The following is a 24,606-nucleotide window of genomic DNA, read 5'->3' on the forward strand; positions in this document are numbered from 1 at the left end:
CTTTGACTGCCGTAGGACTGAAATTTTAATCTACATTCTGATCTTGAGGGAGCCTGTTATTAGTCTGGGTTCTCCAGAGAATCAGAACTGATAGGAGAGAAGATATCTGTCTAGGATGAATAGAAAATCATAAGGAATTGGCCCATGGGGTTGTGGAGGCTGAAAAGTCCCAGGCAAGCGGGAGAGCCAGTGGTGTAAGTTTCAGTCCAGATTTTTTTTTTAATTTTTTTTTTTTTTTTTTAGCGTTTATTTATTTTTGAGAGACAGAGCATGAGCATGGGAGGGGCAGAAGGAGAGGGAGACACAGAATCTGAAGAGGCTCCAGGCTCTGAGCTGTCAGCACAGAGCCCAACGCGGGGCTTGAACTCATGAACTGCGAGATCATGACCTGAGCCGAAGTCAGTCGCTCAACTGACTAAGCCACCCAGGCGCCCCAGTCCAGATTTAAAGACCGATGTTCCAGATGGAAGACTAGACAGAGGGAGTGAGTTCTCCCTTACTCAGACTTTTTGGTTCTATTCAGGCCTCCAGTTGAATGTGGCCCGTTGGTACTGAGGAGAGTAAACTGCTTTATGCAGACGTTAAGCTCATCCAGAAGCACCCTCAGACACTCCCATAATAATGTTTAACCAAATATCTGGGTATCCCATGGCCCAGTCAAGTTGACACATATAATTAGCCATTACAGGGCCTACATGTGCTTAAATCTATCTGCTTGCACTGACTTTTTTTCCCTCTCAGTCCTCTTGAAAAGCCCCAGTTTGCATGAACGTTACAGTCATCTGAACTTCACTCGGTTGATTCATTTGGAGTTGCCATTTGGCTAGCACCGAGTTAAAGTTGGATCGAATTGAGTGATGGTTTCTTTATATTTGTGGAGTAGGATTTATAGTATTTTCTCTTGGCTTAGTTGATTGTTGTTAATATTGAATACATCAGTGGGTGTTTGTGTGTGCTTCATTTTCTTCTATCCTTTCTGTCTTGGAGAGGTGTTCTAATACGTATTCGTAATCATTTTGGCAAAGTGTCACATCTCTGGAGTGGCTGGTTGGCGGCAGAGATTAGCAGTTCCTAGAGCACTTTGCAAAGGCCACACCGATCGGCATGGAATTGTGTCAGCGACTTGCTTGTATTAGAGTATGTCAGAGAGCTGCTGAGGTGAGAGGAAGTGTATGTGTTTGTATCTGCTTCTTCCTTACCCTTCGTGTGACCTGACACATATCCCTTGACCTCATCTATAATGCCATTGAAATACCCATGACTGGATAGGCTGTTAGGATGATTACATCAAATAAGAATGTGTACATAAAGTACTACTCAAAGCGTTATTACCTAGTATATTTTAACTGGCAAGACCTTCCCCTCCTGGTAAATAATTGTTAATATGTCTTATTTTGTTGCTACAGAATGCTGGTCTTGTCATTGACCTGCTGTGGCTCAAGTCTGCTTCTCAAGGAGAGCGTGAAAGTTATCACTTGACCTGTGTTTTTATCTGTTGTACTGAAGTTGATTGATTCTAGGATGAGGCCTGCTGATTCAGGCCCGATTTTAATAAAACTTCACCAAATTAGACCAAAGTAGGTAGTCGGGTTAAAGGAAATGTCTAAATTACAAGATACTCAACGAAATTGAGTATGTCAGACTGAGATCCTAATTTGGGCTCTCTTCTTCAGTGTGGGTCACATGCTTCATTAACGTTTCATTGCCCAGGGGCATCTTGGTGGGCATTTGTGTGGGGTAGACTCTAGAGGATTGTGCACTTTCACATGGCAGCAACCAGGTGGGTTTGAGCCTTTATCTGAAACACTGAAACTTGTTGTTTTGACTTATACTACACTTTGGGGGGCCAATGTACTATCAGACTTTGTTTTCTTTTTTATTCTATCCTAAAAGTACTCTCTACCACCAGTATTCTAATTTGGGTAAATAGCTCTAGTTTCCATATCTCTACCTTTTTGATGAATGTGTAAAAAAAAAAATAAGTTATTTCACCTGTGGATTCTGGATTAAAGAGCTGTGAATTTCCAGCAGAGGACTTTTTACCCTTTTACCGTTGTGTTCATCTCGGAAGCTGTTTTACCTACTTAATTTCCGAGGTTCAATGCCTGAGGTTTATGCCAGGTTTATTCCATTATGTTTCTGCTTTTTTCTCCCTAAGATGATTATATGTACTGATTTTCTTTGTTTTCAAATGTCATCCTAAGAAGACAAGTTAGGAATGCTTTGGAATTAGCACATTGTAAACAAGTTCCCTGATTTGCTCTCAAATATATTCAGTACTTTTTCCTTATGCTGATCTACATTCTTGCATCATTAATTTGCTTCTTAAGCAAACTAATTAAAAATGTGTTATAGCTGAGGTTTTACAAGATTTTAATTTAAGAGATTTTATGACATGTTTTCTCAGAAATTTAATGGAAAACATGAATTCTACTAGACAATTATAGTTGCTTATATTGTGGTCTTATTAGTATCAGCTTAGAAGCAGGCTTGCTGGGCAGTGCAGATAGGTGGCAGATACGTGAGGCAGTGACTGTGCTTGGACAGGTGTGGCCTCCTCAGCAGATAATGGAAATGGTGAAAAAGAACAGCAAAGTGTCTGCCCAACTGATCATCCAACTTCCAAAGAAATTTTCCTACACCACATTCAGATAAGAGTGAAGGTACTTTGGAATATTACTGGGAGGAAAGGTATGGGTGTGTTGTGAACATAGTGTTCCATTTTACTAGAAGTCAACAAAGGATTTAAAACCAGTCGGAGATTTCATTTGAAAACACAAGGATTTTTTTTTTTTCTGCTTTTATGGGATGGCTTATGGGTACATTACGATCTTTTATTTCCTTTTAGTATTTTTCTAGCCTGTGGATAAGTAGTTAGCTTAAATAGATTGATAACATTGGCTTTTTGTATTACATGCAATGTGTTCCGATAACTAACAAGGAAAAGAAATCAATGGTGCTTAAATTCACTGTTGGTTTAAAAGTTGATACTTTCTTCAGAGTAAATTGGGCAGAAGAAAGGGAGCTCGCACAAGAGCAGCGGTCCTTGGATACGTGCCCCTCAACCCCCAACCCAGCCTGTTTCTTTCTAAATATGAAAAAAACGGGCGTCTCATTTCCTTTCTGTGTCCTTCAGGGGCGTGCTGCTATTTTTATTTGAAATATTAGGTGAATTACTGCATCAGACATCAGCATTGAAACATCAGTATCAAAATGCAATGTAAAATAAATGTGTCAGTTATCAATGTGACTCATTCATCAGAATTTTCTTTTGAATTCCTTTCTTGTACAATAGATTGAGTAGACTGTGGTAGCTGTCTCGTTAAACTTGAGCATAAATTTCCTATCAAACTCATTTACTTTTTCTTTGTAAGATTTCATCCATCTTGAGTTATTTCGTAGGAGGGAAGCATACATACCCGTACAAAGATTTTTTCCAGTATCTATTTCTTGTTGTTCTTAGAATAGTATCAAAGAGTAGTTTCTTTATTTGACGTGTAACATACTATGAATAACGGTAATTACTGGAATATTTAAAATTGTAATTCTGTACTTATGAATATATTCTTTTACAAACTTGAAAACATGAAGAGGAAAATGATCCTGTTATTAACATAAGCTTTTGCTCTAAGTGCTTGTCATAGGGACACCTGAATTCTGTCATCCTAAACATGAAACAGCATCACACACTGGACCGAGCCTTAGAGCAGGGCCAGCAGACCTGCCTCTTGGCTCCATTTCTGCAAATAGTTTGTTCCATGACCGACAAGCACTTTGGTTAGGTCATTCACTAGTAAGAAATAGGCTGGGGTGGCGGGGGGTGGGGGGAAGCATCCAAGGACCAATGCTTTTGTGCGAGTTCCCTTTCGGGGTTGGGGGGGACATCCAAGGATCAGTGCTCTGTGCAAGGTCCCTTTCGGGGTTGGGGGGGACATCCAAGGATCAGTGCTCTGTGCAAGGTCCCTTTCGGGGTTGGGGGGGACATCCAAGGATCAGTGCTCTGTGCAAGGTCCCTTTCGGGGTGGGGGGGACATCCAAGGACCAATGCTCTTGTGCGAGCTCCCTTTTGGGGTGGGGGGGCGGCATCCAAGGACCAGTGCTCTTGTGTGAGGTCCCTTTTGGGGTCAGGGGAGGGAGCATCCAAGGACCAGTGCTCTTGTGCGAGTTCCCTTTTGGGGTTGGGGGGAAGGAACATCCAAGGACCAATGCCCTGTGTGAGGTCCCTTTCGGGGTGGGGGGGACATCCAAGGACCAGTGCTCTTGTGCGAGTTCCCTTTCCGGGTGGGGGGGCAGCATCCAAGGACCGATGCTCTTGTGCGAGTTCCCTTTCGGGACGTGGGGGGGGGGCAGCATCCAAGGACCGATGCTCTTGTGAGAGTTCCCTTTTGGGGTGGGGGGAGGGAGCATCCAAGGGCCAATGCTCTGTGCAAGCTCCCTTTTGGAAGTGGGGGGGGGGATCGTCCAAGGACCACCACTCTTGTGTGAGCTCTCTTTCTTCTGTCTACTCTGAAGAAAATATCAACTAATTATGAATTGAGCATTATTGATTTCTTTCCTTGTTAGTTACCGGAACACCTGGCACATAATATGAAAAGCCAATATTACCAGTCTGTTTAACTACTTATTCACAGACTAGGAAAATACCCACAAACTGGAAGTTTGGAACTCAGTATCAAAAGTTCCTTATAAATGCGGAATCACTGAGAATAATAAGGGGCATTATTTTCTGTTCCCATGCTTGATGGCAGGATTTCTCACATCTGTTCACCAAAATTAGGAGAGCAAGAGACAGAAGAGTATAAAGCGCAGGCCCTCCTTTCAGGGGCTTTTATCTTCCAGTGGAAGGAGCCAGGCATGGTGATAAGAGGTTTTTCATTCAGTGTCCATGTTGGTAGAATACTTCGAAATGTCATGACGTTTATCTAATTAGTTTATTATATAGTATACTTCAAGTCAGACTCAATCTAGACAGGAATGCTCCTTCTAGACCTAATGATGTTTGCCTTCTCTTTTGATTTTAGGAGGTTATTTCATGAGAAGTGCCATAGACTGAAAAACGAAACATGAGGGTAGCAGGTAAGATATTTAATTCAATAGAAATAATTTTACTTTTTGTGTAACGTACTTATTTAAGTGGCTTGAGAGAGTACGTTGTCTTTTTATGTAGTGCGTGAAAAGCTGGAGTGTAACAAACTCAATCACTGCTTTGCCTTTTTTACTTTTTTATGTAGTTGGTAAATCACAAATTAGATGAACTTATTGAAATTATTTATGCTAGGTTTTTAAACTTATGGCTTTAATGTTTATGTTCTTATACATTAAGCTTATTTGCCTAATGCTATATATAAAATGTCCATATGAAGAACAATTTTGACAAGCTAGGGAGACTGATTTTTATTTTTGCGAAGTTCTAACTTCTTGAGAAAAATGCATTGTGAAGTTCAAAAGCTTGAATCTTTGCTATATAGGTACTTCAAATGGAAACTAGTGTATGTGAACCATTCAGTAAAATGTATTTTTGCTTAAGTGGCTATTTGCTAGTTCGAGTTCAGTCTGCATAGTTGAGGTTCTGTGTAAGAACATCTGTTCTTAGGCAGCATATGGAGGAAACTGAAAAACACTGCTTGACGTTCATAGTATTAAGGTAGCTGTCTTTAAATGTTATGAAAACAGGGGCGCCTGGGTGGCGCAGTCGGTTAAGCGTCCGACTTCAGCCAGGTCACGATCTCGCGGTCCGTGAGTTCGAGCCCCGCGTCGGGCTCTGGGCTGATGGCTCAGAGCCTGGAGCCTGTTTCCGATTCTGTGTCTTCCTCTCTCTCTGCCCCTCCCCCGTTCATGCTCTGCCTCTCTCTGTCCCAAAAATAAATAAATGTTGAAAAAAAAATTAAAAATAAATAAATAAATAAATAAATAAATGTTATGAAAAGATGCATAAATACCTGGAGAGGCTGATAACTGCTTCCTGCCTTAATAGTGAAAATAAGTGTGTTCTCCTACCCCTACCCCTCCTTCAGCACGGCCAAGGGTCTAGAAGAAGTGCACACTCTGTACATAGAAATTTTTACTACTTGTTCTTCGAACATAGAAGATAATTTGTAGTTTCTCAAAATCGAGATAGTCTTCCTCTTAATTATCATCTTCTCACCAGCAAACCGTATTTTCCTATGGGGGCATCTCTTAGAAGTGCCTCAGTCATGGTGGGTGAACAAATGCGTCTTTGTGCTTCAAGCGTCGTTCTGTACAATAAGGTGCAGGTGATGAAACATCATGATTATTTAAAAACATAACAGGGTTGTGCGCGAATGCCTTTGTAGAACTTTGAAAATCTGGACCCTTTGAGCATGAACTTACAAAATATCCTTTTTTGAGTAGCTATTCAACAAGTGAAGGAAAATATTGCCAGAAACTAAGAGCTTGTTTATGGTTTAAAAATCATATTACAATGTCTTTTTTTTTTTTTAATGATCTTTGAATACAACAGGACTATTGATGATCATGTATCCTTGACTTTAGAAGTACATTAATTAAACATAATGATTGAAATAATCAAAGCAAGTTTCTGTTCCTCACATAATTCTACATTCATTCTAGTTGAAATTAAATTTTCATTGAGTTCATTTCTCTGATTCTAACAATTAATATCAAGGTTAATTGGTAAGTAATTATTCATTGAGAACTTATTTTATGGTTGGCACTGTGCCTAGTATAGGTCTTGAAGTGTTTGCTTTTAATGAAGAAGGAAGATTAATTTAATTTATTGCCTTTAGAGTGATTAATCTCTTCTAGTTTGAAAAAAGTTGATTGCTTTGAAATATTCTTATGGCCTTTATTCTTACAGTGAGGCAACAGTGTCTAAAGTTTGTGCTTTTTGTTTTGTGAAGAATAAGGACACCTCAGATTAGTGCAGTCTGTGGCTAGAAGGAAGAGAGAATCTCGTGGGAAGTCAAGAATGGTGACTGTGGGGTGGTATGGTCAGGCCCTTTATGTCCAGAATTGGCTGGTGACCCAACTCTGGAGAGGACTCCTCTGTCACAGAAGTTCTAGAACTCTACCATTATGGGGTCTCTGCCAGTCTTCACCTGCCTGCTCTCTGGGACCATCTGCTTGTTCTATTATGAGTTCATTTCACCACATCTGACTTTTCTCTGTCTTAGAGGTTTTCTTTCCTCCTAGTTCCTCTGGGTCCAGTATCAGTGAATAGGCCTTGGTTGAAGACTCATTTCTGCCACTGACTAGTTACGTGACCTTAGGCAAGTGATCTAAAATTTTTCAGCTTTGATATCTTATCTGTAAAATGAAAATAATTACCTGGAAAAGCTATGCAAATGCAATTATACTTGTAAGGCATTTAGCTGTATGGTAGGCAGTCAGTGAATGGAGTATGTGTGTGTATTGTATACGTATGTGTATATACGTACGTATGTGTATATATGATGTCTATAGCTTATTTAGTGTAGGCTCAGGTCTAACTTGGTACTGAATTTAGTCTAGAACTTTCATATGTTATAACCTTGATATTTTATTCATTTTAATATTTTGATCTTAAACAGTGAAGGTTTCGTATATCTGCTGTAAGTGGCAGGGAGAGATTATCTCTGGTTGCACATGCCTGTGATTGCTCAAAAATGAGTGGTTAAGATTGTCATGTGATATAGAATCTTCAAGCCCTTGGTCTTAAGTGATCAAGAAGGAATGTGTCACCTCTTACCATTCATCTATGGTAGCAAACACTTGTTGAGAGTATGACTACGTCCAGGAATTTTGCTAGATCCTGTGGGGGCAAGAGTTCAAAGCCTATTGGAATTTTGCTGTCTTATGCACTAAACACGTAGGCAATTTGTGGTTGCTCTTGAAAACAGGAAGTAATTTTCAGAGGAGAGAAGGTCGGACGCAGGAGGTGAGGGAACTGATTAGGTTAGCTGTGAGGCTTCCTCCTGCCATCTCATTTCTGTATTGTAGAGTGTTTCTAAATAGAAAAGAGTGGCTCCGTGAAACCAGCACTTCTCAGCATCACTGGCCTCTTCCGAGCATCAGTGGTTCATCCTCATCCCTCCCCTTTACGGGTGCAGTCCTGGTTCTTTAGGAAATTAGAATGAACATAGGTCTTTTTGACTCTTCCTTTCCCACAAAGTTGAGTTTTGGTAGTTTTTTTAGGAGAATGTGGTAATCTGGTGTTAGAATGGAGTACTGTCCAGAGCACTGGGCTGTGTCAGGATTCCTGGATTCCAGGCCTCGTGCTGTTGCTGAGTTATTTGTAATCTTGGGAGTTGCCGTACCTCTGGGCTTGTGTCTCCTTAAGGATAGAGAGATGCCTGCTGATCCAATCCACCTCCTTTAGATCAATAGAAATTAAACTTTGGGTAAAAGAGGGGAATGGAGATTGTGTAGGCAAATACTAATATTCTTCCCCAACAACCTAATGAGATGGCCCTGAAAGCCTAGGGGAAAGAGGAAGATGTTTCTTTCCTGTCATTTTCCATTTCCTTTCCTGTCTTGCAGTGTTTTTTTTCTTTCCTAGATTTGCTTAGCTATGGAGAAAAAGACAAATCCTCAATTCCTATGAAACAGTTAGCTAATACCTGGCAGTGCTAACTATTTGTGAGACACCCAGAAATAGTTAAAGTTAGAAAGGTATGAAAGGGTACGAGTGTGTCTTCACAGAGCTTATCATGGAACCACGTTACAAAGCGTGTGTCATAGCTGCCAAATTAAGTCCTCTAGGACTGGAGAAGGCCTGTCTTAAACTGGTATTCAGTTTGAGGAGGAACACTCTTGTTGGCCATGTCAGGAGCACTTGTGTTGCTCTAAGAGATATGTTGGTTGGTGATAGGACAGTAAACTGGTACATTTCACTAGAGAGTTCCTTGCTTAGTGAGCATCCTGCTAGTTGCCTTGGATCTCCATAAGGTCTGGTGTTTTTGTATTATCCCTGTATAGTATTGCCCTTTATATGTGAACAGGATTAGGAATGTGTCGTCCAACATGCTTGGTGATGGTGTTCCATTAGCCGTGATACTTTGGTACTTTCGTATAGTCAGCCAGCACTTGGGAGCAGATTTTTTTTTTTTTTTTTTTTGGCTGGAGAAAACTAGGCAGATGACTCAAGCAGTCCTATGTCTGGGTTGCTAGCCAATCTGATAATTCTTTGAACAGGAAAATCCCTTATCTCAGTGGATTGCTTATACAGTTTTTCTTGTAACTCAAGTAAAATTAAGATCCAATACATAAACTTTATTAGTTTAAGAAATTTCTTTATAAACTTAAATTTTTCATGAAATGCACTAGTTAAAGTTCTCTGGGCTCATAAGCTCATGCTGAATTATTTCTCCCCTTTATCTAGGTGCTGCAAAGTTGGTGGTAGCCGTGGCAGTATTTTTACTGACATTTTATGTTATTTCTCAAGTATTTGAAATAAAAATGGATGCAAGTTTAGGAAATCTATTTGGTAAGTTCCATTTTTTCCCCTTTCTTAAATTTTATTTTCTATTGGTTGTCTGTAAATTGTTACCAGTTATCAATATTGAGTCTAGTCTGTCTAGAAAAGAAGATATAATTATATCAATAAGTGTGATCCCTTAGAATATTCTAAAATACACAGTGGAAAGCCTTAAAATTGATCCAATATAAAGTATGAATCTTCTGCTCATCATTCTGAATATATTAATGGGGTCTGTTTCATTCATGTCTAGGACATTAATCATGGCATTCTGAGCGAACATTCTAGAAACTATCACACAGTATTTGAATTAGCTGATAGAGAACTTGGAACCAAATCGAGCCCTCAGATGGCAAGTGGAGTCATGACAATGCATTGTAAATAGCAGCCATTGAAATCCGTCTTGTATTCCTACCCTTATTTAATTCCTTCTGCATTATTTTTCTCTTTACCCATTTATTTAATGCTATGTTGCAAACACACCGTTGTAAGCCACCTTAACTCAGTGTTTAACAAAATTCTTAATAAAATAAGTTCACTGTTGAAATGTTACAGTAAGCTCTGGATGAAGCATTGTTTAAAGTATTAAAAAATTAGGTGTGGGGGCACCTGGGTGGCTCAGTCAGTTAAGCATCCGACTTCGACACAGGTCATGATGTCACCGTTCCTGAGTTCGAGCCCTGTGTCAGGCTCTGTCCTGACAGCTCAGAGCCTGGAGCCTGTTGCAGATTCTGTTTCTCCCTCTCTGTCTCTGCCCCTCCTCCACTCATGCTCTGTCTCTCTCTCAAAAGTAAACATTAAAAAAAAATTAAAGGGACACCTGAGTGGCTCAATCAGTTAGGCATCCAACTTCAGCTCAGGTCACGAACTTGTGGTTTGTGAGTTCAAGCCCTGCATCGGGCTCTGTGCTGACAGCTCAGAGCCTGGAGCCTGTCTTCGGATTCTGTGTCTCCCTCTCTCTCTGCCCCTCTCCTACTCACACTATGTCTCTCTCTATCAAAAATAAATAAACATTTTTTTAAAAAATTACAAAAATTATGTGTGAAAAGTGAGACTGTGAAACCCAGAAATAGTATTTTCACCCATTCGGCAGAAATCAGATGAAATAACTTTGAGATCTCTGGAATAATGAGTTTTGCTTTCCATAAATTAATATTTGAAAGGGATCCCAATACCTCATTTACTCCCTCTCACATCTAGTTTCAAGACTCCCTTAAACCGGTGGTTCTCCAGTTTTAATGTCAAAAGAACCTCCAGGGAGTCTTGGTATGCAGATTCAGATTCAGTGTCTGGGATGGGCCCTCTCAGGGCTGCATTTCTCACAGGCTCCCAGGTGATGCTGAGGTTGGTACCCAGACACCATATACTGAGTAGTGAGGCTTTAGACAATTCTGATGTGTAATCATCAGTTTCTGTATAAACGTTTTCAGGTGACTTTTCTTCCAATAACTACTTAAAAGTGCTTCTTGTATTGCACTGAATTCTGTCTTGTAAACTCCCAAGTAGTTTCAATACACTGATCTATGATCTGCTGGAGTTCTCTCCTACACTAATGATCTCTCAAAGAGATAATTGTAGTCATACTCCTTCAGGCCATCTTTTTAAAAATCTTCATCTTCTCGGGGCGCCTGGGTGGCTCAGTCGGTTGGGCGTCCGACGTCGGCTCAGGTCATGATCTCGCGGTCCGTGAGTTCGAGCCCCTCGTTGGGCTCTGTGCTGACAGCTCAGAGCCTGGAGCCTGTTTCAGATTCTCAGATTCTGTGTCTCCCTCTCTGTCTCTCTGACCTTCCCCCATTCATGCTCTGTCTCTCTCTCTGTCTCAAAAATGAATAAACGTTAAAAAAAAAAATTAAAAAAAAATAAAATCTTCCATCTTCTCCAGTTTTGGACTCCCCCCCCCCCCCCTTCAACATTCCTCTCAGTATATTGGCTATTTTCCTCTGGAACCATCTATTTTTCAGCACCTGTTTTAACATGAAGCATCCAGGATCCAGCATGGAGTAGTCATTACAGAGTACAGTGACATTTGACTTTACTTCTGGTCTGTCTACTTCTGTTACTACTAAGAGGCCAGGCTGGTGTCCTTTGGGAACACAGCTGGTTGTAGTTGAATAAGGGGCAGAAAAACACTGAAGGCCTTGAGGACTCGTTCAGTGTTGCTGGGGAAACAGTGTGTAACCAGTTCACATAAGAAAGGTTGATGGTAAGAGAAGAAGGTTATGGGATGGTAGCTTGAGGCAGAAGCAAGTTAAGTGTTTTGTTTTGTTTTTTGTGAAGTAATGTAGAGACTCACTTGTCTCTAGGCTTTGGGGAAAGATTCAGGGAATTACAAATCAGTGGGATGAGAGTGAACAAGCAAGAAAAGGAGGATTCTTGAGAGAAGCAAGGCAGTGGGACCATTGGTACATGTGAAAAACTACTTTGGGGAAAGGCCCGCTGTTTTCAGAGGGAAGAGGCTTGGGTGAAGCCTAGCGCTTGCCCTGGTTTGGGTCTTCGTCTCTAGTCTGGACTGTCTCTTCAAACATCACAGGGATGTTCCATGTCTATTTCTCATCCCAGATATCTGCCCGTTTCATCGCTGCCGGAGCAGTTCCGGCATTCATGAACCTTTTCCGGCACTCATGAAGGTTAATAACACTCATGAACCTTTAGTGCTTCTGACTATGAGAAAGTAAAATCTAAGGCCCACTCAAACCCCCACCCTGCCTCTGCCCTTCTCACCTTCTTGTCCCCCCCCCCCCCCCCCAGCCGTGTCTCACTCTTGCTTGTGCCAGTCTGCACAGGATCTACAGACAACATACCTTGTCCTTCCATATCCCCACCTTGCTCATGCTGGTTCCTCACAGAGCACGTTTTTCTTATCCCCTCCTTCGTCTGTTAATCCTTCTCATTTTTCGAAACTGCATAAATGCCCCTTCTTGAGAGAAATTATAGTTGAACCTCCCTCTTTTCCTATTAGAATGTATTGCTTCTTTTTGTGAACTGTGTGTTCTAATGCATAGTACTTGTATCTCAATTTGGCACTGATGTTGTTCTGCCTTACATCAGAGAAGTTCTTCTATTTTTCATGTATCTGTCTCCCCTTACTAGAGAATGAATCTTGAGGGCAATAGTATCTTGGTGCTTCACCCAGCATCTAGCGCTGGGTCGTACGTGTAGACCGTCCACGCTGATTGAATGGAGAATGAATGTAGGTGACCAAGGATTAGTACTTTGACATGGAGAGGAAGAGTGGGATTCATTCAAAGCTATATTAGTTGAAAAGCCACCAGTAGTCACCTATGAACAAATGCTGAGCTACTTTAACTAGGATAGTTGTCTCTTCATTTTCATTTTGATTTTTCCTAATGTTGGGAACTGCAAGGTTTTATTGTGTGTGTTTTAGCTATTTGACTTACTCATTCTTTGGGAAGATGGCTTATTTTGTTGTTGTGACTGAAGTTGTACACTGTATCCACAAAACCTTATTGGATTCCAGTTTATTGAATTGGTGAAAATTTAATTTGTTTGTTGTATTTTAATTCTCATTTCAGAATAATTGAGTAAAGATGGAGATATGGTTGTCTTTTGCCATTTGCTTAGCATCTAACTCCATTCACCAAAGGGTAACAAGTTTAACCCAACATTAGAATTATTTCTATAATCAGTATATTGGGAGGGGGGTCTCGTGACATGAACTGTACTTCTTTTGGTGGTGAATTTTTTCATTTTTTCTACTGTTGATATAATAGCTTGATAGTGTCTAAATTTAGTTTTAGGTTGGATATATAGTACTGTTTTAGAAAAATAAAATGATCTTATTTCTAGCAAGGAAGAATGAAAAATTTTGCTCAGAATTATAGTTGAAATTACTAAAATACATTGTGATTTTTTTTGAAAACAAGTTTTTGTACAAAACTTATTGAGATAATTGTAGATTTGCATGTATTTGTGAGAAATAATATGGAGGGATCCTGCATACCCTTTACACGGTTTCTCATATTGGTAACATCTTACAGAACTACCCCTAGTGTCACAACCAGGATAGCAACATGGATACAATCTGTGAGTTTTAGTTATGATTGCGTTTTCACACAGTGGTTCGTTGTCAGGGTGGATACTTAACAACTAGTAAATGTACTGAACACAGACCAGATTATTGCACACGTTGCTGCCCTCAGGACTTACTGTTTTGTTGAGTTGATTAATTTTTACCCTTTCAGACTTAAACCACTGAAATAGTATATACATAAATTACTTGACGTTCTTAAAAACTTAAGTACAAAATAGTTCTGATTCCTGTAGTTTGACTTGTTGAAAGACGTTCATTGATTGAAACCAGATATGAAACAGAACTTCCAAGTGGACCCATTTTCTCAGCTCATCTGATGATAATAGATAATAATGATTAAACCATTAACCTTTTTCTTGAAGAAGGTAATTCTAATTGATATGTTACTTATTTCGTAGATATTGCAGACCTTTGTTTTTCAGTTATTTTAAATGATTTTTGAAAAAAATTGTTCAGTGATTACGTAAGCCATAAAAATAGCTGGTAATGTGAAAATTAAGCTCAGCTGATGTAAAAGATTTAACAGCTTATTTAACTGTCCAAAGATATGTCTTATCTAAACCATACAAAAGTCCATTTATCTTGATGCAATTAAATCTTGAGTAATTCGTGATAATTTTTCCACCATAAAAATAAAATGATTCCTGGCTGTTTATTTTCTTAACATGAAAAATTAACCCCCCCCAAAAGAAACCAAATCAAAGATATTTACTATTGTTCCTTAAAGTGAAAAGTTGTATATAGTGAAAGAAATTAAGAATTAAAGCTATCAAGGTAGTTTGATGATTACAAGTTACAGGAAAGGAGGGCTTTTTATTAGTATGCTGTGCCCATACTACAAGTGGAAAACATTCTGTTTTATTTGTGAAAATTTACCTGTTTGACCTCCAGGTGTTAAATTCTCAGGATTGCAGACCTAGTAGAGGGCTTTGGGTTTTGATAAATATTAGACAAAAATTAGCTTTCATCTGGTCTGGAGAGAAAAGTCTTTCACGAGACTTTTTTGTTTGTTTTAAAGTTTATTTTTTGAGGGGCGCCTGGGTGGCTCGGTCAGTTGCGCGTCCGACTTTGGCTCAGGTCATGATCTCACAGCTCGTGGGTTCGAGCCCGCGTTGGGCTCTGCGCTGACAGCTCAGAGCCTGGAGCCTGCTTCAGATTCTGTGTCTCCCTCTCTCTCTGCCCCTAACCCACTTGCATTCTGTCTCTGCCTCTCTAAAAAATAAACAAACATTTAAAAAAAATTTTTTAAGTTTATTTTTTGAGAGAGAGTGAGAGCGAGCAGGGTAAGGGCAGAGAGAGAGGGAGACCCAGGATCCGAAGTGCCTCCGCCTTGGCAACAGAGAGCCCCATGCAGGGCTTGAACTCATGAACCTGAGCTGAAGTCGAATACTTAACGGACTGAGCCCCTGTTTGTTTGTTTTTAAATCTTTAGCGACTTTTCTCCTTACTCTTAAAGTTAATGGAGTGATATTATGCATTTAAAAGCCTGATGATTAAAGAACTGGTTTTCTCAAAATCCTATCCCAGTAACGTTTTTTCAATTGAATAACATTTACTTTTTTTTTTTTTTTAATCTCTTAAATTCTACAAGCAAACTAGTTTGACCATTTTACTGGCTCATCCCTGGCTTTCCCTCTGCCTTTCTTTCCTCAGCCACACTCTTCTTTCTCTGAGTATCAGTTGATTACTGATGTCTCTGAAATTTTCTCATCACCCTTTTGACTTTAAATCCTCTCTCTGGGTGGCCTCGTCATTTGTTAACTTTCCAGTTTGTATCTTCATCCCAGATCTCATTTAGAGCTGGCTTTTAGACTTTCTCACTTGGATCTTCTCCAAGAATCTAAAATTTGCAAGTCCAGCACAGAACTCATCATCCATCCCCTACATCTAGCTCCTCACTAGATGATGAGCATCTACCTGAGTGTGGAGGTGGTGTTTTTGCTCACTGGTTCATATGAACGAATAAATGAAAGCTTCTAAAGCCAAATGTCCAAGAGGTAAACTTGATTCCTCCTTTTCCACCATTCCTCCATCTGTTCCATTGCCAAGTCCCATCAGTGTTGCTTCCTTAGTTGTTCTGAACTGGTCTACTTGTTTCAAACCCAGTCATTACCTTTGTAGTGACTACAGAGGTGCCCTTTTTAACCTGGATTCCTTTAGCAATGTCCCAGTCCTTGTGGACACTTTGTCTCAAATCTTGAACCCTCTTCAGTCAGAAGAAGGTTTGTTCTTAAAGCTCCCTATTCTGGCTTCCTGATCTGAGCAGGATGAGCAGTTTTTTATACATGTGATCAGAAGACCTCAGACATTTCCCATTTTGCAATGCAATATGAGTTTGGGTGAGATATGACTTTGAAAACTAGCTCTGCCAATTATTAATTATGTCTTGGAACAAATCAAATCAGTAAACTTCTGGGTTCCCAGTTTCTCTGTTTTTGAGACAGAGATGATGATTAAGTCAGTAATGCATGCAAAAGTACTTGGTGGATAGATTGCCCAGCATATGTGAATGAGCTATGTTATATCACCCCTGTTCTGATCCCCGAGTTTTCCCTGTATCTTGTTACCATAAGTTAGGTATACCAGAATTCCTGATTGAACAGTGTTCTTCTGTAAATATCTTAACACCTGAGTCTGCAAATATGTGTTTATTCAGGACAGAAGTGAAATTGAGAATGTCTAGTGTTCATGCTGCTAATCACTGGTTGTTAATCATTGTCTCAGCTTTCCTTTCCTTATTTACACAAGTGAGAGCATTGGACCAGATGATCTCTAGAATGATGTTTCCCTTTTATGACATAATGAAGGAAATTGAAAGAATGAGCTCAGTAGTCCCAGTACTCTAATATACTAACTGGTAATTTGTTTTTGTTAAGTCTTTGTCCTTATCTGTGAATTTTTTTTGTACTTACAGACAAGGTTTGCTTTCTGCTTTATTTCATGCATTAGACTTTCCCCACGTTACTCCACTTCCTTTGTGACTTCAGGGGCATATAATATTCTCAGTGTTTTATAGAGTTAGTGAGCCTTCACTTACTTGGTCATTTTTCTCTTTTTAAACATTTGCATATTATTTTTCAGCTTTAACTTTCTGTTCTCCACTTTGAGTTCTGGACTTACAGGAAATTCTCAATCATCTAAAATAATACAGAACTAAAAACCAAGTGACTATTTATAGTCAAACAGCTGGCAAATATTTATGACACTGCATGCTTATTAGCCAAATCAGGAAATGGCTGCCCACAATACTGTTGATGATTTAAACTGAATCCCCTAGGCTGGGATCAGATGCGAGTGCTTTTAAAAAGCTCTCAGTGTAGGTGGCTAGATTGCGATCTACTTCATTAAAGTTAAGATTTGATCACAAGATTCTGGCTTCCTTGAGCCAATAAATTATAACAGTCTTGGTAACTGACCTTAATTTTTTTTTAAATATGCCCAGTACACTTCTATTTTAGAGAAATTGAGTTCCTCACCACCACCACCCATCTTATGTTCTTCCACCCCCCAGATTTCCTAGCCTAACCACCAAGACCATTTCATGTATATTCTCCAGCATTTCATATGCGTGTGTACACAGCACCCTATAGCAGCAGCCACTTAAAAAAGTTTTTTTTCACGTTTTTTTATTTTTGAGAGACAGAGGGAGACAGAGCATGAGCAGGGGAAGGGGAGAGAGAGAGGGAGATCCAGAATCCAAAGCAGGCTTCAGGCTCTGAGCTGTCAGCACAGAGCCCAACATGGGGATTGAACCCATGAACTGTGAGATCCTGACCTGAGCCGAAGTCTGACGCTTAACCGACTCAGCCACCCAGGTGCCTCTAGGCAGCAGCCACTTTTAAACACTGTAATAGTCGACAAGTATATACTTAAAGTCATTTAAGGAGAAGTTTGAAATAGTGTATGGTATCAGGTGTATGTGAAATCTAAAAAGGACAGACTCAGAGAAACAGATTAAAATAGTGGTTACCAGGGGTTGGGAAGGAGGTAAGGGGAGACATTGCTCAAAGGGTCTGAACTCCCAGTTATAAGATTTAAAAGTTTGGGAATCTAATATAGCGAGGTGATCATAGCTAATACTAACTAGTATGTGATACTACTCTATACTTGAATGTTGATTAGCGAGTAAATCTTAAATGTTCTCACCACAAAAAAGAAATGGTTACTATGTGATGGGATGGACGTGGTAGCTAATATATAACGGTTATCATTTAGCAGTTTATGCATGTATCAAATCAACATGTTGTATGCCTAAAGTTATACAAAGTTACATGTCAATTATGTCTCAAGAAAGCTGGCAAAAAATTGAAAAATAAATTTAAAAAGAAGTTAAATTTGTAGAGTAACTTTCTGATTGGGATTTAAATTTATAAGTAGAAATAAAAATAAAATGTAAAGATGAGAATAAAATGTTCTATCAGTAGTAGAATACTACCGTCCATAATTCCTCTGCATAATTGTTTATAGTGAGTTTTGTAGCCTGAAGTCACTTTTTCACTTTTTCTCTAGAGCAGTAGTCTGTTTTATTTATTGTATACTGAGCAATAATTCAAGCACTTTCATTTTTATAGTCCTGTTAGTTCCAAATATGTTTAATATGTGGATACTTGCCAACAGCTTTATTCCTTCTAGCAAAGATAACTTTTTCTTTTTTTTCCTAGCAAGGTCAGCATTGGACACGGCAGTGCGTTGTAAGTATTGCATCTCAATATTTTGCAGATGGTTTATTCTATTTTATCCTATGTGTATGAGCACTTACATTCAAACAATGGGGATATTTCAATGTGAGCAAAATCGATTTAGAAATTTTTAAAGTTATAAGGATGCTCTTTGAATAGCTCAATATTCTACATATATAATAGTATTCATAATGGATATTTTGTTAACATTTTTTAGGTTCAGTAATACAAGTGCAGAAAATGTGTAAAAGAATTCCTCGTTAGAACTAGAACGTAAACAGATACTCAGTGATGTGTTAGGCTTTTTACTGGTTCTAGAGGTAACCATGTGTTGTGTGTGCATGAACTAACTAGAAGTGTAAAGTAACAATTCAAAACCTCTCCTGTACTGAATTTTAAAAATAAAAATAATTAGATAAAATACATATACCTTCATCAAGATCAACTGATATATTTATGTCCGTTATTAGCTTGTTTCCCAGGAGGTTCAGTGTTTTGTTTTGAGGTTCTTTGAAACCCTCAGGGTAAAAAAAGGCATGTATTTTAAGATATGTATATCTCGGTGTTTTTACATAATGCTCTTTTTGGTTTAAGACCTGAAACAAACTGACTCTAGAGTCTATTAACACTTTTAAAAAAAAATTTCTCCCCAAAGCTACAAAACCTCCCAGATATAAATGTGGAATCTCAAAAGCTTGCCCTGAGAAGCATTTTGCTTTTAAAATGGCAAGTGGAGCAGCCAATGTGGTGGGACCCAAAATCTGTCTGGAAGACAATGTGTAAGTATTTACCAGTTTGGAAGTATCTGGCGTGCCAGTAAATTTTAGCAAATTGAACCTGAGTCTAATGGATCTTTGGAAAATGTATTGGGCATGTTTTACTAAAGAAAAGTGATTTCAGTTTTCATTACACAGTTTTTTTCTCCCACATGTTTAAAGAGTCTTAAAATTCTGAGATTTCATATTAGAGTGACGTAAGAACACAGCATTTGTCTAGCTTCACGTGAAGATGAGGGAGTTCCTCCGTGTGAATTGTCTAGATCTGTGCTGTCCCATCTGGCGGCATAGACACATGTGACTATTTAATTCTGATTCTTAAATAGTAGGGGGAAGGTTAATTCATTTGCATTAATTAAAATTAAAAGTTCAGTTCCTCAGTCAACGAGCCACATTTCAAGTACTGAGTAGCCATACATGGCTTGTGCCTACCAAACTGAACAAAAAGCATTTCCACCCTTGAAAAAAGTCCCTTTTGACAGCACTGCCCTAGATAATGAACGCTTTATCTTACAAACATCTTTCATTTTGGGGCGCCTGGGTGGCTCATTCGGTTAACTCTCTGACTCTTGGCTTCAGTTCAGGTTACAATCTCATGGTTCATGAGACCAAGCCCCACATCAGGTTCTACACTGACAGTGCAGAGCCTGCAATTAATAGGAAAAAAGAAAAACATCTTTTGTTTTAAATGTCCAAATGCTGCTTGTTGACATGTGAAATAATCCAGTAATAACCTCAAGCCTGTTGTGATACTGAACTGTTTGCCACTAAGCTGAATGGTTTTCTATACTTAGATGCTCTACAGTTTTTAAGTAGTGTTGACTGTCACTTGTAGGTGAAGTTCGTGTCTCCGAAATCACAAGGCCTGCTTTCAGTTGGTTGCTTTTAATCTGCTCTTTCTTGGAAAATTAAATACATGAGCTTATTTAAATTTCATGTTAAAATAATAGACATGCCATTAATTTGTAGAATAAAGAGTTAATTTTATAGTAGGAGGAAACAGAAGCAGTTTCTCCCTGCAGTTTGTGTCTTTTTTTTTTTTTTTTCCTAACTTTATTTATTTATTTTAGGGCACACATAGGGAAGGGCCATAGAGGGAGAGAGAGAATTCCAAGCAGGCTCCATGCTGTCAGCCTAGAGACCAACACAGGGCTCAGGTCCAATCCCATGAACTATGAGACCATGACCTGAGCAGAAATCAAGAGACACTCAACTGACTGAGCCACCCAGGTGCCCCTGTGTGTCTTTTCTTTTTGATGTAGAAGCTCTTGAATTTTTATCCTAAGCCCTTTTTCAGTTAGCTATGGGCATTATTTAGCCTCTTAGAATAATGCTTTTCCTGTAATTAAAGGCTTGAGCTAGATGATCTTTAAAGTTCCTGCTCATTTCCTTTCTTTTCCCTCATGCTAGTTATAATCCATTGTTAATCCATCACTGTCTTCTGACTTCCCATAATAGTCCTATTTTACTGAATTATGTAACAAGGAACTTGGATGTTAGAAGTTCAACAGACATAGAAGTTTGCAGATTTTACATTAAATCATACCCTTCCCATTAACTTAGAATGTTTCCGTTCCCCTTTTCACCTTATTTGGCTAAGGAGGCCTCAAGTTTGATTCGGAATCATAGGTAGGAATTTCTCTTAGAATGCCTAGCCCATGGTAGACTTTCTTTGGAGACTTCCTCTGCCACCTCGCTCCCCCCATGAACCATGTTAGTTTTAATACAAAGAAGAGATCAAAGTTGTTTTACCAGCAGGTTCTCTATTTATAGATTGTATAGGTCAAAAAGAAGAGAGTATATATAGAGGCAGTGGAATTTGGCACAGTAAATACTAGGCTCCTAGCCAAAGAATTTGGTTCTAGCATGGTGGGCATGTCATGTGGAATTTGTATTTCAATTTCTTTAACTGTAAAACTGAGGCAGGCCTCCTATCCATCCTCATTTCAGGAATCATTCTGATACTCAGGAGAAATTAAATAATTGATGGGATTTTAGAGCTATGCATGAAGCCCCAAAATCTAGTCTTCAAGAAGGACTGAATAATTGGCCAGGGATCCCTACTGAAAAAACCGTGGGGACAGTTCACAGTCCAGTACTTTGTCTCGTATGTTCTGTTTCTGTATTGAAAGTTGTTGCAACAAAGAATTTAAACAAAGACCCTGACTTCCTTAGCATCATTCGTTCAGTTATTCAGCAAGCATTTATTGAGCATAGTCCCTGCTGTCATGAAACTCAGTCTAGTAGGAGAGACAGACATTTAAGGAGTAAATGCACATCAGTCATCGCAAACTGTGGCACAAGCTGTGCAGAGCTGGGTGACGAAGACTCTTGGGGATGAGTGATATGAGATTGAGGAATGAGGGCCAGGGCAGTAGCAGCTGAAGGGTCATGAAGGTAAAGAGGTGAGGTCTTTTCTTTCTTTTTGTTTTTAAGTTTATTTATTTTTTTAGTAATCTCTACACCCAACATCGGGCTTGAACTCACGACCGACCGAGCCAGCCAGGTGCCCCAGTGTCCCTTTCTGAGTGTTGAGTCATTGAAGGTTTTCAGATTCTGGCATGTCATGATTTCATTGATGTTGAAAAAATTACCTGACTGATGTGTAAAATGATTAGAACAGTTGGAAGGCCATCACTGCCAAGGTTCTTTGACACTGCCCCTCCTCCCAGTAGTAACAGAGGTTTTTTTCATGTCTATTCACTAAATATATAAGTAGACAGTAAAAATACATAAATAGAAACTTTACTATTTTCCTGCACATGTCCTGAGTACCTGCACACTCATTTCGGAGGCCACTAGTTCAGATCAGTGCTTTTCAGTGGGACATTTGTCAAGGTCTATAGACATTATGGGATGGTATAGCTATAGAGGCAGTACTCGTAAAGACTGGGATGCTCTTAAACACCCTCCAGTGAAGCCAGGCAGCCTTTACACATGAATTATCAGGTCCATAATGTCATCATAGACTAAATTTGAGAAACCTCAGTACAGACAAAAGAGGATAGTTAAGATCAGGGTGGTGGTTATGGCTTTAAGGACAGGTTGGATGCATCAAGATACATTACGGAGATTAACATAAATTTCAGACTTCTCATTAGTTTGTAATAGAAAATCCTGGGGATAAACATCAAATGTCACACACTACAGGAATTGTAGCTTCTTTTTATTTTGCATTAGAGAGCCCATAGAATTTACTTATGTTCAAGGTATAGCTCTTATTTTAGGCATATACTCATCTGATTTCAGTTTATATGACATTGATATTAGGATAATACCTCACCTTTTATTGTGGTCTTAATGTTTGGTATAGGAATATACAGCAATGATTTTCAGAGATTTATTTATTTGTGTACATTGAGAGTCCAGATAGTATTTTTGGCTGTGAGGATCAAGAGGTAAAATCAAGGATAGTGTATAAGTACTTAAAAAATCATTTAAAATATAACCATTTAAAAATACAAAAACCATTCTAAGCTCATAAATGATAAAACAAAAGTAACCAAGCAGTTGGATAGATTTGTCCTGTGGGCTATAGGTTTGTTAAAGCCTGCTCTAAACTAACCATTTTAAGATGTAGCAGTTAAAACATAGAGTAGGTATTTGAAGCAAAACTGTGCTCAAAGATGTAGAATCTTTCTATAGATTATGTAATATTTTCTTTAGATTTTTGTCTGGAGGCGTGGAATGGTAGTAGGGGGAACCTTCATATTCGTGAAAGATAAAATATTTCAAATTGTGTGAGTAAGAGGGAGTAAGTAGCCTTTATACATTTAAAAATCTTGAGTAGTTTGTCATTTGCTATTGCAGGTTTTCCGATTGAATTCCTTGTTAAAAATCGATTAGCTACTGCCCTCTTGTGGGAAGCCTATGGCATAGTGCTTCTTTGTGGCTGTTATTTCTTAGCTCTGTGAAAGACACAGCAGCATACTAACCCCATGATGATTCTACTTGGAGAAGACACTGCGATACTTAATTATTAATGTAACAGGTTAATCACACTATCGCTTCTTAACATTAATGATGGAGTTTACTTATCTCACATATTTCTGAAGGGAGCAGAGCAAATACATTTTGAAATTCCCTCTTTTGGGCAGCACTTTTAGTGGGTTTCCTTATGACTCACCTTTCAGAACTGCTTGTGAAAAAAGTCTATGCTTTATTACATGTAAATTTTAGAGAATGAAAAGTGGGATTTTGAAGGCAGATATGTAACCCATATGGGTAGATAAATAGTTAAATGCTACTAAGCTTTTCAAAATCAGATTTTTATACTTTTCCTGTATGAATCTTCAAGTAGAGTTTTTTTTTTAACTTTTTATTTTTAAATAATTACAGAAATCACAGGAGATTGCAAAGATCATACAGAGCCGTCCTGCATACTCTATACCCAGTTTCCCCTATGGTTATATCTTAGAGTACACCATCAAAAACAGGAAATTGACATTGGTACAGTGTGTGTATGTGTAGTTCTGTGTCATTTTGTGACACGTGTAGGTACACGTAGCCAGTAAGCAGTTGGGATACAGAATTATTGTATCTCCACAAAGAGCTCTTTCATGCTATGCTGTTACAGTCATCTCCATCATCACTGACGTCTGGCAACCACTAATCTGTTTGTCATTTCTATTATTTTGATGTTTTGAGAATGCTATATAAATAGAATCATACAACATGTGACCAGATGAGATTGGTTATTTCACTCAGCATGATGCTCTTGAAACATCGGTGCCTGTTAAATCCCTTCTTTTTTATTGCTGAGTAATAGTCTGTGTTACGGATGCAACACAGTTTATGCATCACCTGTTGTGCTCGGCCAAACAATTTCATCGTTTCCGGTGTGTGGTAAGCATATGTTTAATTCTGTAAGAAACTGCCAAACATTTTCCACAGTGACTGCACCATTTTACATTCCCACTGGCAATGTATGAGAGATCCAATTTCTCTATATACTTGCCAGAATTTGGTGCTATTACTGTTTTTTATTTTAGCTCTTCAAATAGATGTGTAGTGATATCTCAATTTTATTGCTAGTGATGCTGAACATATTTTAATGTGCTTTTTTTTTTTTTTTTTTTTTGCCACCTGTATATCCTCTTCAGTGAAATATCTATTCATGTCTTTGTCCATCTTTTAATTCGGTTGTTTTTGTTTGTTTGTTTTTTATTGTTACACTTTGGGAGTTTTTGAAATATATTCTAGGTATGAATCCTATTGTCAGATATGTGGCTTGAGACTATTTTCTTACAGTGTATAGCTCATCTAGACATCCCTTTCACTGGTATGTTTTGTACGGCCAAAGTTTTTAATTTTGATAAGTTCCAGTTTATTGATTTATTTTTCTTTCATGGATATGCTTTGTTGTTTATGGATTGGTGTCATGTCTGTCACTCACTCGCCGAACCGTAGGTTTCAAACATTTTCCTCTGCATGATCTTCCAAAGCTTTTAGTTTTATGTTTTATATTTATATATTTAAATCTGTGATCCATCCTACATTAATCTTTGAATAAAGTACGAGATGTAGGTTGAGGTTCAGTTTTGGCCTATGAATATCTAGTTGCTTCAGCACAATTGGTTGGAATGACTTTCCTCCTCCATTGAGTTGCTTTTGCTCCTTTGTTAAAAAACAAGTTGGCTGTGTTTCCACTGGTGCATTTCTTTT

The 24,606-nt window shown here is 38.7% G+C and overlaps 1 protein-coding gene across 2 annotated transcripts in view; it reads left to right on the top strand.

The window, feature by feature from the left end:
- Positions 1-24,606, top strand: part of FAM3C (FAM3 metabolism regulating signaling molecule C) — a 64,897-nt gene that overhangs the window by 15,759 nt on the left and 24,532 nt on the right. For both annotated transcript variants that reach the window (XM_086691483.1, XM_025929831.2), the window contains exons 2-5: positions 5,022-5,076; positions 9,341-9,445; positions 18,149-18,178; positions 18,822-18,945. In XM_086691483.1, the coding sequence (XP_086547609.1) occupies positions 5,064-5,076; positions 9,341-9,445; positions 18,149-18,178; positions 18,822-18,945 (272 nt within the window). In that variant the 5' untranslated portion in view covers positions 5,022-5,063. The remainder of the gene's footprint in view (positions 1-5,021; positions 5,077-9,340; positions 9,446-18,148; positions 18,179-18,821; positions 18,946-24,606) is intronic.

The sequence above is a fragment of the Puma concolor genome, chromosome A2 (assembly GCF_028749965.1).
Source record: "Puma concolor isolate L17-30 chromosome A2, mPumCon1.1.hap2, whole genome shotgun sequence".
Classification (NCBI taxonomy): Eukaryota; Metazoa; Chordata; class Mammalia; order Carnivora; family Felidae; genus Puma; species Puma concolor.